The sequence below is a fragment of the Rosa rugosa genome, chromosome 6, assembly GCF_958449725.1.
Source record: "Rosa rugosa chromosome 6, drRosRugo1.1, whole genome shotgun sequence".
Classification (NCBI taxonomy): Eukaryota; Viridiplantae; Streptophyta; class Magnoliopsida; order Rosales; family Rosaceae; genus Rosa; species Rosa rugosa.
In genome coordinates, this window is record NC_084825.1 from 11,968,234 (window position 1) to 11,982,847 (window position 14,614).

Here is a 14,614-nt window from a genome sequence, read left to right on the forward strand (position 1 = left end):
CCCGACGACCGCACCCGAACGGTGCTGGCACGCCCGCGCAGAAAAGAGACTGTTGACCAGCTGCAACAAAATTGGAGCCAAACACTACTTTCTGGGTTTTTGGTGGCATGGATGGGGGGAGAGAGAGAGTTTTGCGAGATCTGAATTCAATCCAAAATTGTATCCCCCATCAATTTTTGTTTCTTTGGTTTGAAATTGCTGTTCTATTTTCTGGGTTTTTGGTGACATGAATGGGGAGAGAGAGAGAGAGAGAGATAGAGAGAGAGCATGTGTGTTTTCACTATTTTGCGAGACCAAGAGGGGAAGAAGAGGAAAAAAGAAAAAAAAAAATTATTGTCAAAGAAAAAAGGAAAAAGAAAAACTGGGAAGATGAAAAGATGAAATTGCCCAGCTAAATATTATCCTGCCTCTGAGTTTCTACATGTTTCTGCTAGCCCTGAAGATTCCTATTCGTGGAAGAGCTTAATAAAAGGAAAGGAGGTGTTACGCTTGGGTACAAGATACCAGATTGGTTCTGGTCAAAATGTTTCAGTCTGGAACGATGCATGGATTCCACGACCTTACACGTTTCGGCCTGTGATGCCGGTAATGGAGGGGCTTGAAGACTTAAGGGTTGCAGATCTTATTGACGAAGAAACAAATGAGTGGATGCCGGATTTGCTGGAGGAATTATTCTCACCTGAGGAGGTACAAATAATTTGTCGTATTCCGCTTAGTGTGAGGAATCCAGAAGATCGGGTTGTCTAGCATTTTGACAAGCGAGGGGTGTACACCGTAAAGAGTGGTTATCAGGTAGCCAGGAGGATGTCATCCCATGCACAGCGTGCATCCACGTCATCAAATTCCAGTGACATGTCCTATCTATGGAAGAAAGTCTGGAGGGCACGAGTGCCACCTAAAGTCAGAAACTTCGTCTGGCGATTATTGTATGGCATTCTTCCAACAAAGGAGGCCTTGATCAAGAAACGCATCATGCATCTTTATCTGCATGGATTCTGGACATGCTTGAATGGCTCCCAGCTCAACAGGTGGGTGTTTTCTTCATGGCTCTCTGGACGGTGTGGGTGGAGAGGAATAATATAGTTTGGAATGGAGGTTGTTTCGTGCCCATGCATGCTGCAAACTGGTCTCTCAATCTGTTGAATGAGTATCAAAGACTACATCCTGCGACAATGGCTAAAGGTGGCCAGCGAAGAGCTGCAGGTGGGTTTGCCCACCACGAGGATGGCTTAAATTAAATGTGGATGGCTCGTTTCGATGTGAAGCTGGGATAGGAGGACTAGGGGTGGTTGTAAGGGACGACACTGGAAGGTTTAGGTGTGCCTGGTCTCGGCAGCTCCCATATGTGAGTTCTGCTCTTCATTGTGAGGCTGAAGCGTGTCGGGCAGGTGTGCTTTTGGCTATCCAGCAGGGGTGGAAGGACATTGAGGTTGAAAGTGACTCTTCCGTGCTAGTGAATGCATTGAATCGATGAAATGAAGATGATTCTGAGGTGAGTCGAATTATAGATGATTGTAAAGTTTATTTGCTTGAGTTTGATAACGTTGTAATTCGACATGTTTTTCGTGAAGCGAATAGTGTGGCGGATAGGATTGCCCACTTCGCTAGCCTGGGTCATGTGGTTGACCTGTCTTTTGAGGAGCCTCTTGACTTCATACAGGATGTTCTCCTTGAAGACTATTATAATGTAACTAATGATGTCCGAGGTCTAGGTATTACGTCCCCCTCGAGACTTCTATCTATCAATAATATTATGGGCGTGGGGATGAGCCTCCCAGCTTGACTGGGTTCCAAACCCCTATTTCAAAAAAAAAAAAAAAAGATGAAATTGCCATGAAATAGTTTACGTGGTAATGGAGTTGACGCCGTCATAGACGGCAAGTACTAAAAGTCGTTCCAGTTTTAATGTTGGGGTACTAAAATGATAGTTTTTGAAATTGATGTACTAAACTACTAAAGTGATGAATGACTTTTATTTGAGGTACTGTTTGTAAAATTTTCTCTTAGTATTATTACTATTATTTTTTTAAATAAAAAGAAAACATTAGTCGTATTATTAAAAAAAAGTTAATAAATAATAAAAAAATAAAAAAACAGAAAAGAAAAGTTGGTCTTGGGTTGTGAGTTGTGACTGGTGAGCCCCTAGTGGAATCTGAACTGCCCCATTTGAAGCTGAACCGAAACCCCGAGAGCGACTTTGCTTGACTTGGCATTCATGTCGAATACTGGAAGGTATGAGGAAACTGCTATTATTGCTGTTGTGATCAGCGCAAGCGGCCTTATTTAAGAAGTGATCAGAAGAATGGCACGAGTAAACTCATATACAAACATACAAGATGGTTTCAGCTATCTCCTCTTCTCCTTCTTTTCCCCATTCATGGAGATACGATGTCTTTGTGAGCTTTAGAGGTGAGGATACACGCTACAATTTTGTAGACCATTTGTTCAGTGCTTTGCATCACAAGGGAATCAACACCTTCATAGACAGCAATGACATAAAAAGAGGACAAGAATTATCTTCAACACTAGTTGCAGCAATTGAAGAGTCAAGGATTTGTATCATATTGTTCTCGGAAAATAATGCATCATCAAAATGGTGCTTGGATGAACTCGTCAAGATTCTTGAATGTAAACATTCAAAGCAACAGACGGTTTGGCCTATTTTTTACAAGGTGGATCCCTCCGATGTTGGAAACCAGAGAGGTGCTTATGTCAGGCACTTGCTTATCATGAATACCGATTTCATGATAACATGCCAAAAGTGTTATGTTGGAGGGCAGCTCTTACAGAAGCAGCAAACTTGGCTGGGTGGTCATTCTTGGACGGGTAAACTAACCACTACACTTGTATCAGATGATCATATATATTTTCATGATAGAAATACTTACAGAATATTGATATTGAGTATTGGTTACTGTCACTCATGAATAACACTTAACAGAGTATTTGCACATGACTGAAAAAAATTATTACTTGTTGAGTGCCGTTGTGATTGTTACTCAAAGCAAATTTTCAAAACAAAGACCCTACTTGTCATACTATGCATATTCTCTTCATTTTTGTGTGTTTATACACTGCCATTTCATTGATTATGTTGTGTGCTTTTAAACAAACAGGTATGAGTCTAAATTTATTCATGATATTGTTGGAGAGATTTCAGCGCAAGTACTTAACTGCACATATCTCAATGTGGCTGATTACCCAGTTGGCATGGAACCTCGGGTGTTACATGTGAATATGCTTTTAGATGTTGAAGAAAAGGATGTTCGCATGGTAGGAATATGGGGAATTGGTGGAATAGGTAAGACAACAGTTGCTAAAGCTGTTTGTAATTCCATTGTTGGTGGGTTTGAAGGTAGCTGTTTCTTGGAAAATGTTAGGGAAAACTCAATGCGAGATGGAGGCCTAGTGGAACTACAAAACACTCTACTTTTTGATATTCTAGGGGAGAAGAGATTGAAGGTGAACAATTCTGATAAAGGAATCAATGTGATAAAGAAAATGTTGAGCCATAAAAGAGTTCTCTTAGTTCTTGATGATGTGAATCATTTGGACCAGTTAAAGAAATTAGCTGGAGGGGTAGATTGGTTTGGTATAGGCAGTAGAATTGTCATCACAACAAGAGATAAACACTTGTTAACTGCTCATCAAATTAATCTGATATACAAGGTCAAGGAATTGAATTATAATCAAGCTACCGTTCTCTTCAGTTGGAATGCATTTGCAAGAAAGAGACATCAGGTTGATAAACTGATAGTCGAAACTGCACTACAATATGCTCAAGGCCTTCCATTAGCTCTTATACATCTAGGTTCCCGTCTATGTGGTAGAAGCACAGATGAATGTAAAGCTGCATTAGATTGTCATGCAAGAGTTCCAAACCAAGAGATTCAAGAAATTCTCAAGATAAGTTATAATGCATTGGAAGATCCTGTGAAGGAAGTTTTCCTTGACATTGCTTGTTTCTTTAAAGGTAAAAAGCGGAACTATGTGGTAGAAACATTAGAAAGTTGTGAACTCAATCCTAAGTATCGTATTGAAGTACTCGTCGATAATGCCATCATAAGTATTGAACGAGACAATATTTGGATGCATGACTTGATAGAAGCAATGGGTAGAGAAATAGTTCGCCAAGAGTCGCCAACTGAGCCTGGAAGACGTAGCAGACTGTGGTTTCATGAAGACGTTTACCATGTTTGTATATTTGATCAAACACTTGCGTGCTCTTTTTGGTTACAATACTTGCATCTTTTTCAATGAATTAGTTGATTAATTTTTGGATTTCTTTTATAGGGAACAGACAATATCAAAGGCATTGTGGCAAATTTGCCCAAATCAGATGTGAATTGTGATATGTTTGAATGCTGAAAGCCTCTCAAAGATGAAAAATCTTAGATTATTTATAACCTGCAATTCACACTTTTCTGGAGATGTGGAATATCTGCCTAATGAGTTGAGGATCCTTGATTGGCCTGAATGTCCATTACAGTCTTTTCGATCCAATTTTAATCCAAGAAAACTTGTTAAACTCAATATGCCTTGCAGCCATATGACACGACTGGGGGAGGGATTCAAGGTACTTCAAATATTTTCAGCCATTTGTTATTTGTTGAGTACTGTTTTCTTTAGTTTGAATATGGTGTAATAACCTCGTTAGAGGAATTGTACGAAACTCGTCGGAGGAATAATACGAACCTCAATAGAGGAATAATACCATCTCGTGAAAGAATCAAAGACAAACATTTCACCCTTCCTTTAGTTTTCTCACCCCTCCCTTTAGCTGTAACGGTCCTCCTCTTGTCGGAGAGCCATCATTCTGTTTCTTTTTTTCGTTTCTCTATCGACCTCTCTCTCTCACTCTCTCTCGTCCGAAAGATACCGAAACAAAGCAAAAATTTCTCCAAGCTCTCTTTTCCTCCACAGGCCATCATTCAACGCCGGACAGCCTCCAGTGGCATCATCTCAGCCTTGCGAAGCTACCTGCAGCGGTTTTGGGTCACGGCACAGTCGGAAACGGCGGCGAAGAGACCGGGTACGTCCAGCCCCGATTTCTTTCCAATTGTGATAACTCGAGCTACAGGCCATCAATCCTCACCAAACTTCATCCTCGAGCTCGCCTCAACTTCCTGAAGCTCCCAGAAGCAGCCTCACACGGCGGCGTGGCCCGAAGCAGTGGCTGCAAGTCAAACCCAATCAAGAACGAAACCGGAGCTATCGATCCAAATATCTTGAGCTACAGGACGTCGTTTTGAGTGATTCTTGAACCAGTGAGCTCGTCTTGAAGTTCTGAACAACTCTTCAGAAGGGATCGAAGCGAGTAGTGGAAGTTTTTACGTCGAACGGGAGCTCGCCGGATTCTGCAAATTTTCCGGCCACCGACGCTTTCGATCAAGATATCTCGAGCTGTAGAGCTTCTTTTTGAGTGATTCTTGAACCAGTGAGTTCGTCTTTAAGTTCTGAACAAGTCTCCTGAAGGAATCGAAGCGAAAGGATGACATTTTTACGTTGATCGGAGCTTCGCCGGTTTCTGCAAATTCTCGCCGGTTTCTGGAAAAAATTCCGGCCACCTCGACTGTTTTAGGTAATTTCAACCACTTCCGGTCATTTTCAGCTTACATGGTAGTTATGAAAGTTGTCAAGAATGATGAGAGGAAGAAGAGCAGCCCGGCCCCGACACCATTGGTGGTGGTCGGCGGCGGCTCTGCCACTAACTCCGGCGGCCCTTTCCGGCCACCTCCGGGGATCAAAAATATGGTTTCTGTACATTTTCAGATTCTATATTTCAATACGATCATTTTGATATATTATACACAATTTTTGGATATCGTATGATTAAGTTATGAATTTTTAAGTTTAGATCGATTTCGATCGTTAGATTTGTGATCTGTGAAGTTAGGACCGTCAGATGGACTTGTAGTTTTGATATGATGATCTTATGACTGTCCCAGTGGCTTTGTGTGGTCATGGGCGAAGATCCGACCGTTGGATCTTCGTATAAATGCAAAACAGTGATTAGGGAGGCGATTCGTGAGAATCCGTCCGTCGGATTTTCGTATAAATTTGTAAAGATGTTAGTAAGGATGATTCAGGAAGATCCGACCGTTGGATCTTCGTGATGATTTTTGGGGGGTGATCCTAAAGGCGATCCGTGAGGATCCGACCGTTGGATCATCATTTAATTTTGATCCGACCGTTGGATTGTCGTTTGAGTATGTTTTTTGAGCTATTGGCTAAGTTAAGGTCATGTGTGATTAGGTGATTGACGGTCTCCCTTGGGTGAACGATTTCGGTGTGTATTGTGTTGAATTGAAGACGCAGCGGGAATATCGAGGTGAGTAAATCGCACATGGTTCATTCACGAACCGAAATTCGGTGATTTTATTTAATTGAGAAATTGTGGAAATTGTTTTATGAAAATAAATATTTGTTTTAAATTATATGGACTTGATCGACTACGGTCCATAGGTAAGTAAAATGTATTTAAACTATAAAAATGAATTTCTAGATTTTATTGCATGTGAACTATAGTTGGTATTAGTGGTCACTCTTGTGTGGGTGACTACGTATATATATATTTACGTGGAATATATATTGGATGGTGTAATTTACTGAGTTATATCTTGAGCATTACCCTTTGGAATATGTGATTTATCTTAGATGTTGTGTTGTCTATGATAATGGGTAATTGAGTAAAGTGCGATAGTTGAGTCGTTGAGATAAATTAAATGAGGAGTCGAGTGAATTGAGAAAAGCAGTCATTCGTAAGGTGAACCTTGGCCCAGGTGACACTTTACGATACAGTTAGAGCTCTAGTCTGTCTGCCATCATACTGCTTGGGGGATAAACGAGTTATCATATGCCCTTGGGTATGACATGACATACTGAATGGGGTGATTAATATAATTAATCATAAGCCTGTAAGTATGATATACTGAATGGGGTGATTAATCTAATTAATCATAAGCCTGTAAGTATAATATACTGCATGGGATGATTTATATAAATAAATCATAAGCCTGTGAGTATATATTGAGTAAACAGTTGTTTGTTTTTGAGTAGTCATGTTGAGATGTGAGTTGATTGATGCTTGAAGTGACGTTGTACACTTCAATTATTATGCAAAGAAAATACTTGAGTTAAATTTATGCTTGAGTCGATTTGGTTACTTTAAATCGTGCAATCCTTTCATTTACTCATACGAGCTGTCAAAAGCTTACCGGGTTTGTGTTGTTGCAATCCCGGTACACTATTCAAATTGTGTAGCGGGTAATCCTACAGGTCAGGAGAATCAGGACGGTGATCGTGCGGGTTAGAGAATTTGTTTTAGTTTTACTGCAATTGTAATTGTGAGGTGAGTTATGCTCATTTGAGCCTTACAATATAATTTGGTGAGAGTGTGCTGTAATAAACAAATTTGAGATTTGGTTTATGTAATATCGAGCGATGTGAGGTGTGGTTGTTTTGAGAAAAAAATTCAGGTTGTATTTATGTGAGTTGTATTAATTCATGTTTCGGATTTGGATTTGTTATTCAAAATCCGGGGCGTGACATATGGTGATCTTGAAACTTTGATCCTTTCCTTGATTTACTTTCTTTGTTTGCTTATCTGTTCTTTTTTTTTTTTCCTGTCTCTCAGAATTCGCAAAATGTGAAATCTATAAATTTTTGTAGCTGCAAATTCCTAAAAAGCATCCCTGACTTCTCCGGAATCCCAAACTTAGTGTACTTGAATCTAAATTACTGTGAAAGTTTAGCTGAGGTTCACCCTTCAGTTGGATTCCTCAAAAGGCTTGTTCACTTAAGTGCTGAGAAATGCTCTAGCCTTGAGATGTTTCCTCCAAGACTCAGCTTGAGATCTCTGGAAACTTTTCTACTCGGAGGTTGTAGCAAGCTTAAGAGTTTTCCAGAAATCGTGGGGACAATGAAATCCTTAAAATGTATCACACTACCTGGCACTGCCATTAGAGAATTACCGTTGTCAATTGGATATCTCAGTGGACTTCAGGAGTTAAATCTAAATGAGTGTGAGGACCTTACAAATCTGCCATGCAGCATTTATGAATTGCAACATCTACAATATCTCTTCCTTGATTCCTGCCCAAAACTTGTTGCATTTCCGCATTTGGAAAACTCTGAAGTTTCAGGTAGTTCAAAATTACTTCCTTTGGTGCTTCCCAAGCTCTTGCGATTTAATATGGGAGGATGCAATTTATCCAAAAGTAATTTACTGGCAACTCTGGATTGCTTGTCCACATTACAAGAACTTGATCTATCCGGAAGCAATTTTGTCAGTCTTCCTATATGCATTAGCAAATTTGTCAATTTGTTGGACCTTAACTTGTGTTGTTGCAAGAGGCTTCGGAAAATTCCACAACTTCCACCAAAGGTATGTTGGGTAGATGTGGGCGATTGCAAATCATTGGAAACGTTTCCAAAATTGTCAAACATATTGGAAAGTCGTGAGTTACAAGGTATTGAGTGGATGGACTTGTTCAATTGTCATAGATTATGTGATAATCTGCATTATGAAGTGGCAGAGATGGATAATATTTTTCAGAACCAGGTCTCATTTCTCTCTCTTTACATAGAATGTTTAATTGATGTCACACTCTGTCAATATGTTCTTGATTCATGAAGTGATGCTTATTTTGTGACAGGTCTCTTCTAAATTTGGCATTATACTGCCAGGGAAAATTCTACAGTACTGGAGGGTATCCCATGCTGTGAGTTTTGTGAATATTTGTGACCGTTGGATCGGTAATATATCCAAGGGTCATGGATATTCGAAACAAGCTGACCTATTCAGAAGGTATCCCGTTTGGCCGTCACTCTCAGTTCGTCACCGTGCCTCCAGCGCTGGGCCTCCGTGCGCGGCGCTCCTCCGCTTCGCTGTGCCACCACGGCTCTCTCTCTCTGCGCGACTCTGCCTCGGTCTCCCTCTGTTCCACTCCACTGCTCATCCAGTCCTTTTCAGCCTCCAGCCCACAGGTTCTCTTTCTCCGGCACGGACCCTTTCCATCTCAGCCTCTCTCCTTGACCGTCGAGGCGTCGACGGTGACGGACTAACGGTGGTAAGTGAAATAGTTTATCGAAATTTCTGGATTTTTACTTTTCAATCAATCTGTATCTCATGAACATCTCCACTACTTTCTGGGTTTTCAGTCGAATAGCCTTGAAGTCTCGAACTTGGTTTCTCTCTTCCTCAAGCAGCAAAGCAGAAAGCCAGAAACTGTTGGTTACACTCTGGGTTCGATTTCTGGGTTTTCACTTACATTCTGGGTTTCACTTTTCAAGCTTGCTTGGTTACTGAAATCAAGCTTGGTAAGTTGCTGGGTATTATATATTTGTATGAATGTATAATCATTGTATGATTAAAATCATTAAATTGATTGAGCTTCAAGTTGCTGCATTTCTGAATATCTCCATTAGTTGATCGAGCTGTTGCCTGTTGCCTTGTTGATAAGTTGTTTTATTGGCTGTTTTGATTGAGCTGTTTTGCCGTTATTTGTATATCTGTATTGGTCCTGTATCTGTTTTGAAATTTGGCATCTGTTTTGCCAGTTTTGGATGGTAACTGAATTGCAAACAGTTTGGTAATTTGGATTGGGAATTGCAATCAGAGTGTTCGAATGATTGTGGAAACTATTTGTAGAATTGTTTTTACTTCCATTACTGAGAATTATTTGTACTTCAAGTTTTCTGATCCTATTTTCAAATGGTTTTAGATAGATTACAAGTTGCATTTCTTTTCATTTGTACATGAACTGTGTTCAGGTTTCATGCACTCTGTGCATTATCAGTAATCTAAATGTCCTGTTTGTGGTAATTACAAGTTTTAAGACAATAGTTACCAGGTTAGAAACTATTTTACAAAATTGACGACAAATGTGTTGTACAAGTGGCAAATCTTCATATATCGTACCAAATAGAGCATGTATCCTTATTCATGTAATAGAGTTCTCGAATGTGTAATTGGGTGGTACCTTGTGTAATATTCCTCAATGAGAAAATAATTACATCATTGACAATGCTTATTACGAATATAAAGACAAATTATCAAAAGTATTGTAATAAATGTCCTCTTTGTGGTAATTACAAGGTCAAAGACAACATCTACCAATTTATGAACCATTTTATGAAATTGACGACAAATGTGTTGTATAATTGGTAAATCTTCATATTTCGTACCAAATAGAGCATGTGTCCTCATTGATGTAATAGAGTTCTCGAATGTGTAATTGGGTGGTACCTTGTGTAATTTTCCTCATTGAGAAAATAATTACATATCTGACAACGCTTATTACGAATATAAGGACAAATTATCAAAAGTATTGTAATAAATGTCCTTTTTGTGGTAATTACAAGGTCAAAGACAACATCTACCAATTTATGAACCATTTTATGAAATTGACGACAAATGTGTTGTATAATTGATAAATCTTCATATTTCATACCAAATAGAGCGTGTGTCCTCATTCACGTAATATAGTTCTCGATTGTGTAATTGATGTTAACATTTTGGTATTTACTCCATTTAGGACAATATTTACATGTATATAGACAATATTATAAATTGATGACAAATGTGTTGTTAAATTGGTATAATTTTTTTTTTAATTTTCATGTGTCAAAATTTGATTGGGTAACCTAATGACCAGTTCATCAGGTTACCATCAAATTAAATTGTTCTATATTAAAAAAATAAAAAATAAAGGTATGGGGTACCGTGGGGGTACTCTAGCTTGTCTCATACTGCCAGGTAGTGAAGTTCCAAAATGGTTCAGCTGTCGCAAAGATCCAAATCTTATATGTGAATTGCTTGTTGGCTACTCTCTAGGCTGGAGATCAGTATGTGAACTTTCCATTGGAATCCCTCCAAAAATGAAACAGAAGAACATAGGTTTGGCTCTCTGTGTCGTTTTTGAATGTACAGAAAGTAATTCTGCTGATTGTTGTTTTCGAGCTCAAGTGTTAATCAATGAAGGATACAGCTGTCGTCATGACTTCCATTTCTATTCAAGGCAGACAGAGTCATCTCATGTGTGGCTCAAGTATATTCCATTAGAAATGAGGCCAATGATGAATGGACTGAGTTGGTTGCTCCCTGATATATGTAAAGTTGAATTTTACTGCAGCGGCAACTCCGGCCTTGTATCCTTTATAAGTTGTGGGGCCCACCTAATATGCCAACAGGTTGATGATGTTATGTCTGTTGATGGCACTTATGCACAAGAGCAGTGGCTATCCTTCACTTTGGAACCAATGATTGGTCGAAAGCGCAAGCACCCATCCACTTCAGACAATAGTTAAGACTAGAAAAGGAACCCGCGCGATGCCGCGGGGTTTTATTGTCAATTGATCTAATTGTAGTAATACATTCTAGCTAGGTTGTTAATGATGAAAAATTATTGTAACGAAAATATTTATCTACGTTGTGAGCTGCGGTTAGTAACGTGCTTATGTAGATAAATAACATTTTAATTCACTCACTCTTAATAACAATAGGAATTGTTTGAAATGAATCCTTAATCTTATACAATTCAATTAACAAACCCTGCACGCTTTCTTGACATTACAACAGATCTAATATAAATTGAGAGACACATTTCTAGCATGGTCTATACCTCTAATCTGCTCTTGATGGGTCTCCCACCGCTCATTCGAAAACCGCACTACAGATTAAGATTGCAGAATGTAATGTGTTAGTAACTGATCTGGATTACACGAAATTTAAGGAAATGCTAAGCATGTGGTGATAGAAGTTGCTGCAAAGTGTAAAGCGGGGCGGTAACTATGACAATGGGAATTTCATTTATTAGTTTGACATAACCCTGATCATTGAATTGCTTTTTAAAGTATACAACGTGCATGGTTATTAAATAATAAATACAGTATGGATCACATGTTATTTTTGTTTTATAGGCAGCCAAAAACTTAAAAAAGTAGGTCTCAATCATACTCATCGAAATTGAATTGGATATGAGCACCGCAGGAAGTATAGCCAAAAAAAAAAAATTATCATATGCAAATTGAAGAAAGTATCCCAAGTAAAAGAAATGAGAAATACCTTGAGTTCATCAGCCTCACCCTCGAGCATGCTTCCATAACTACGGTGAATTTGGAAAGACTGATCAATCTGTACTAAAATTTCCACATGAGTTCAATGCATACCCATGCTCTGCAAAAAATCTATTCATATGGCAGCTATTTATCTGTGAATTTTGAAGGAAAAAAGGATACTTGATGCAGAATCAACAAATTGGCCATCGATTAGATCTTAGTGTATTCAAACAACAAAAAAACTCGTTCCTTTAAGCACAAATGCACTGACACACTATCGTCTTGCTCCCTGCAAAATCACAATTCAAAGCATTGATACTAATCCTGTTGCAACTGAAAATTAAAACACTTGCATCCAATTACCGTTAGGATACAGTCAGTTTCCTTTTTTAGCTGTCCAACAGCTGCATCCTTGAATTCAATTTTTTCAGGACTCACTCTTGAATTCAAACTTGATTTGGCAAACCAATGTTAGTATCAACTCTTTCTGATCAACTATGGCTCTTGGCCCAGACAACGTCCTAGGCATAAGGGAGATTGGAAAATTAGGATATCATCAAAGTAAACCACCAGAAAATTTCCATTCCTTTACAAAGTGGTTAGTGGCAAAGAAGGAGCGTCTGCTTAATGTTTCGATGTGTCACCTTTGGTTGAATGGCCTTGTGTAAATAAGCAAGACTGCAAAAAGTATATCTTGTTTAATAAGAACAACATCTTGGTATCAAAGGAAAAGTGAGATATCTATGGTGACGCATACCTTCATGAAGTCAATGCTTCAAGTTTCCATTGTTGATATACATGCAGTATATCTGAGATAAATATTTTGCTCTCGACACTCCTAGCAAGGATGCACAATTATATATCAAGAGTATGGGAAAACAAATGTACCCATTGAAACCCTGATATATACATACAGAACATCATTTTCAAATTTATAAGTTGGAGGGCAGAACATTCCAGGAAGCCATGAAATGAGTATTACTTAATCATCGTAATGAGTTGTACTACATTCTCACCACTACTCGAACTGCTTTCTAATTGTTTCGACCAAAACTCGGTTACGCAAGGTGCATCTCTCTCAAGTTTGCACTGAAGTATCACATTATAACTGGTCTTTGACAACTATCATTGCAAGCCCATGAGTCTGAGACACGGTACCTTTTGAAGAACAACTTTTCCCATTTGGATTGGATCAGAGTATAGATGTGAACTCCATTGTTATTTGGGCAAAGTGGCTGCACTACAAAAGAACATTAAATTACAAAACTTTCAATATAGCAGATTCTATCCTTCAACAAAGTAATTTCAAATCTATCCTAAACCATCAGGTAATATATTTGCACCTACCAATACCTCCATATTCATTCAATGTAAGAACAATATCAAGATCTATCAATGATGAGAACCAAGAACACTGTTCACACTGAAGTAAATAAGCCAATTAAATTACAAAAAAAAAAAAAAAAAAAAAAATCAGAGTGCATACGTTTCTCAATCTTCTGACTTGGGATCGAAGACTGGTGATCTCCTCATCAATATCAGCGTGGATTGGATTAATTCTCAATTGGATTTGATCTGGGTTCACCCTTTTGTGAGTCATCTTTCAAATTCAAGCCTGAAAGCCATCAAACATTCAAACGTTTCTTCACTACCTGAAGAAGTCAATCGCCATCATAATGATAAAGTTTAAATTTTTGAGCCATGAAAATTGCAGAACTTAATAGATGTTGGAAACTGAAAACAAAAACAAAGGCAAGAAACCAAAAACCCAGATGACCAGGTTACTTGATGATCAACCACATCCTAAACCCAAGAGCACAAAGCCACCAATGTTGTATGGTGTAACGATAATTCTTCCTTAATATCAAATTTCCACTTTAGTTTTGATTAAACCCAGTTACGAATTGAATTCAAACCAAGAATTAGAAGGATTACCTTTCTTGGTAAGCAGTGGGTTCCAAATTGAGGCTTGGTTAACTTGTTGCTTATGATGAAGACATCGCTGGCTGCATAGGTTTTGGTGTCGGATGATGCCGGAGAAACTCGGATTAAGAGAAGAGGAAGTGATGGGGTTTAAGTCTTGGTGCAACTTAGCCCACGTGCCAGTGACGCGTTTCTTTCTCCATAATTCCTGAAATTATTTTTTATGTGCATTTTTTAATTGTCAGAAAGATATATGGACACATTGTCAAATCAACACCAAAATTCATTAATTAGATTAAATTTCCCACCTTTTTGCTCTTTGCTCATTTAGATTTCCCACCTGGAAACAACTTTAACTAATCAACATGAATGCATGTGCAGCATCATGAAGGAAAAAAAATGTGCAGCCTTATTAAAATACTTGGCCGAAGGGGATCCCTTCCTCTTTGATGGATCAACTCCTTACCAAATTTGTGTTTTGCATAATGTTAAGGAACCCATTAGAAATGTCTCTCTACTTCTTTCTGGTACCTCGGTATGTGTAGTTAGACATATCAAGAGAAACTGGATGTAGTTCAGCATTTGTAATCTTTGTAAATATGTAGTTCATTATAGGCTTTTATTTACAGAT

The 14,614-nt window shown here is 38.6% G+C and overlaps 1 protein-coding gene and 2 long non-coding RNA genes across 10 annotated transcripts; 2 read left to right on the top strand and 1 right to left on the bottom strand.

The window, feature by feature from the left end:
- The first annotated feature begins 2,234 nt into the window (after positions 1–2,234).
- On the top strand, positions 2,235–8,635 carry LOC133716227 (disease resistance protein RUN1-like). The gene is made up of 4 exons (XM_062142945.1): positions 2,235–2,826; positions 3,117–4,194; positions 4,294–4,355; positions 7,672–8,635. Exons 1-4 carry the CDS (start codon positions 2,753–2,755, stop codon positions 8,633–8,635), a joined length of 2,178 nt encoding a protein of 725 aa, XP_061998929.1. The 5' UTR covers positions 2,235–2,752.
- Positions 8,636–8,663: 28 nt separating this feature from the next.
- On the top strand, positions 8,664–9,808 carry LOC133717513 (uncharacterized). 2 transcript variants are annotated; one of them, XR_009849683.1, is made up of 3 exons: positions 8,707–9,071; positions 9,163–9,321; positions 9,775–9,808. It is a non-coding gene; the product is annotated as an uncharacterized LOC133717513 (long non-coding RNA). The 2 variants fall into 2 exon arrangements; XR_009849682.1 differs by lacking the exon at positions 9,775–9,808 and having other exon boundaries at positions 8,664–9,071; positions 9,163–9,417.
- Positions 9,809–11,457: 1,649 nt separating this feature from the next.
- On the bottom strand, positions 11,458–14,123 carry LOC133714343 (uncharacterized). Of its 7 annotated transcripts, none has more exons than XR_009848610.1 (7): positions 13,996–14,123; positions 13,547–13,712; positions 13,077–13,300; positions 12,818–12,959; positions 12,241–12,738; positions 12,068–12,136; positions 11,458–11,672 (listed from the first exon to the last, which is right to left on the bottom strand). It is a non-coding gene; the product is annotated as an uncharacterized LOC133714343 (long non-coding RNA). The 7 variants fall into 7 exon arrangements; XR_009848609.1 differs by having other exon boundaries at positions 12,068–12,107; positions 12,241–12,349; positions 12,424–12,738; positions 12,818–13,300; XR_009848605.1 differs by having other exon boundaries at positions 12,241–12,349; positions 12,424–12,738; positions 12,818–13,300.
- Positions 14,124–14,614: the final 491 nt, after the last annotated feature.

What these genes read in the sequence shown, in the direction of transcription:
- LOC133716227 (XM_062142945.1), top strand. Translation starts at nt 2,753, where the DNA reads ATGCCAAAAGTGTTATGTTGGAGGGCAGCTCTTACAGAAGCAGCAAAC. An exon ending in GGGTGGTCATTCTTGGACGG is followed by an intron (nt 2,827 to 3,116) that starts GTAAACTAACCA and finishes TTAAACAAACAG; the next exon opens with GTATGAGTCTAAATTTATTC. An exon ending in TCAGATGTGAATTGTGATAT is followed by an intron (nt 4,356 to 7,671) that starts GTTTGAATGCTG and finishes AAATTTTTGTAG; the next exon opens with CTGCAAATTCCTAAAAAGCA.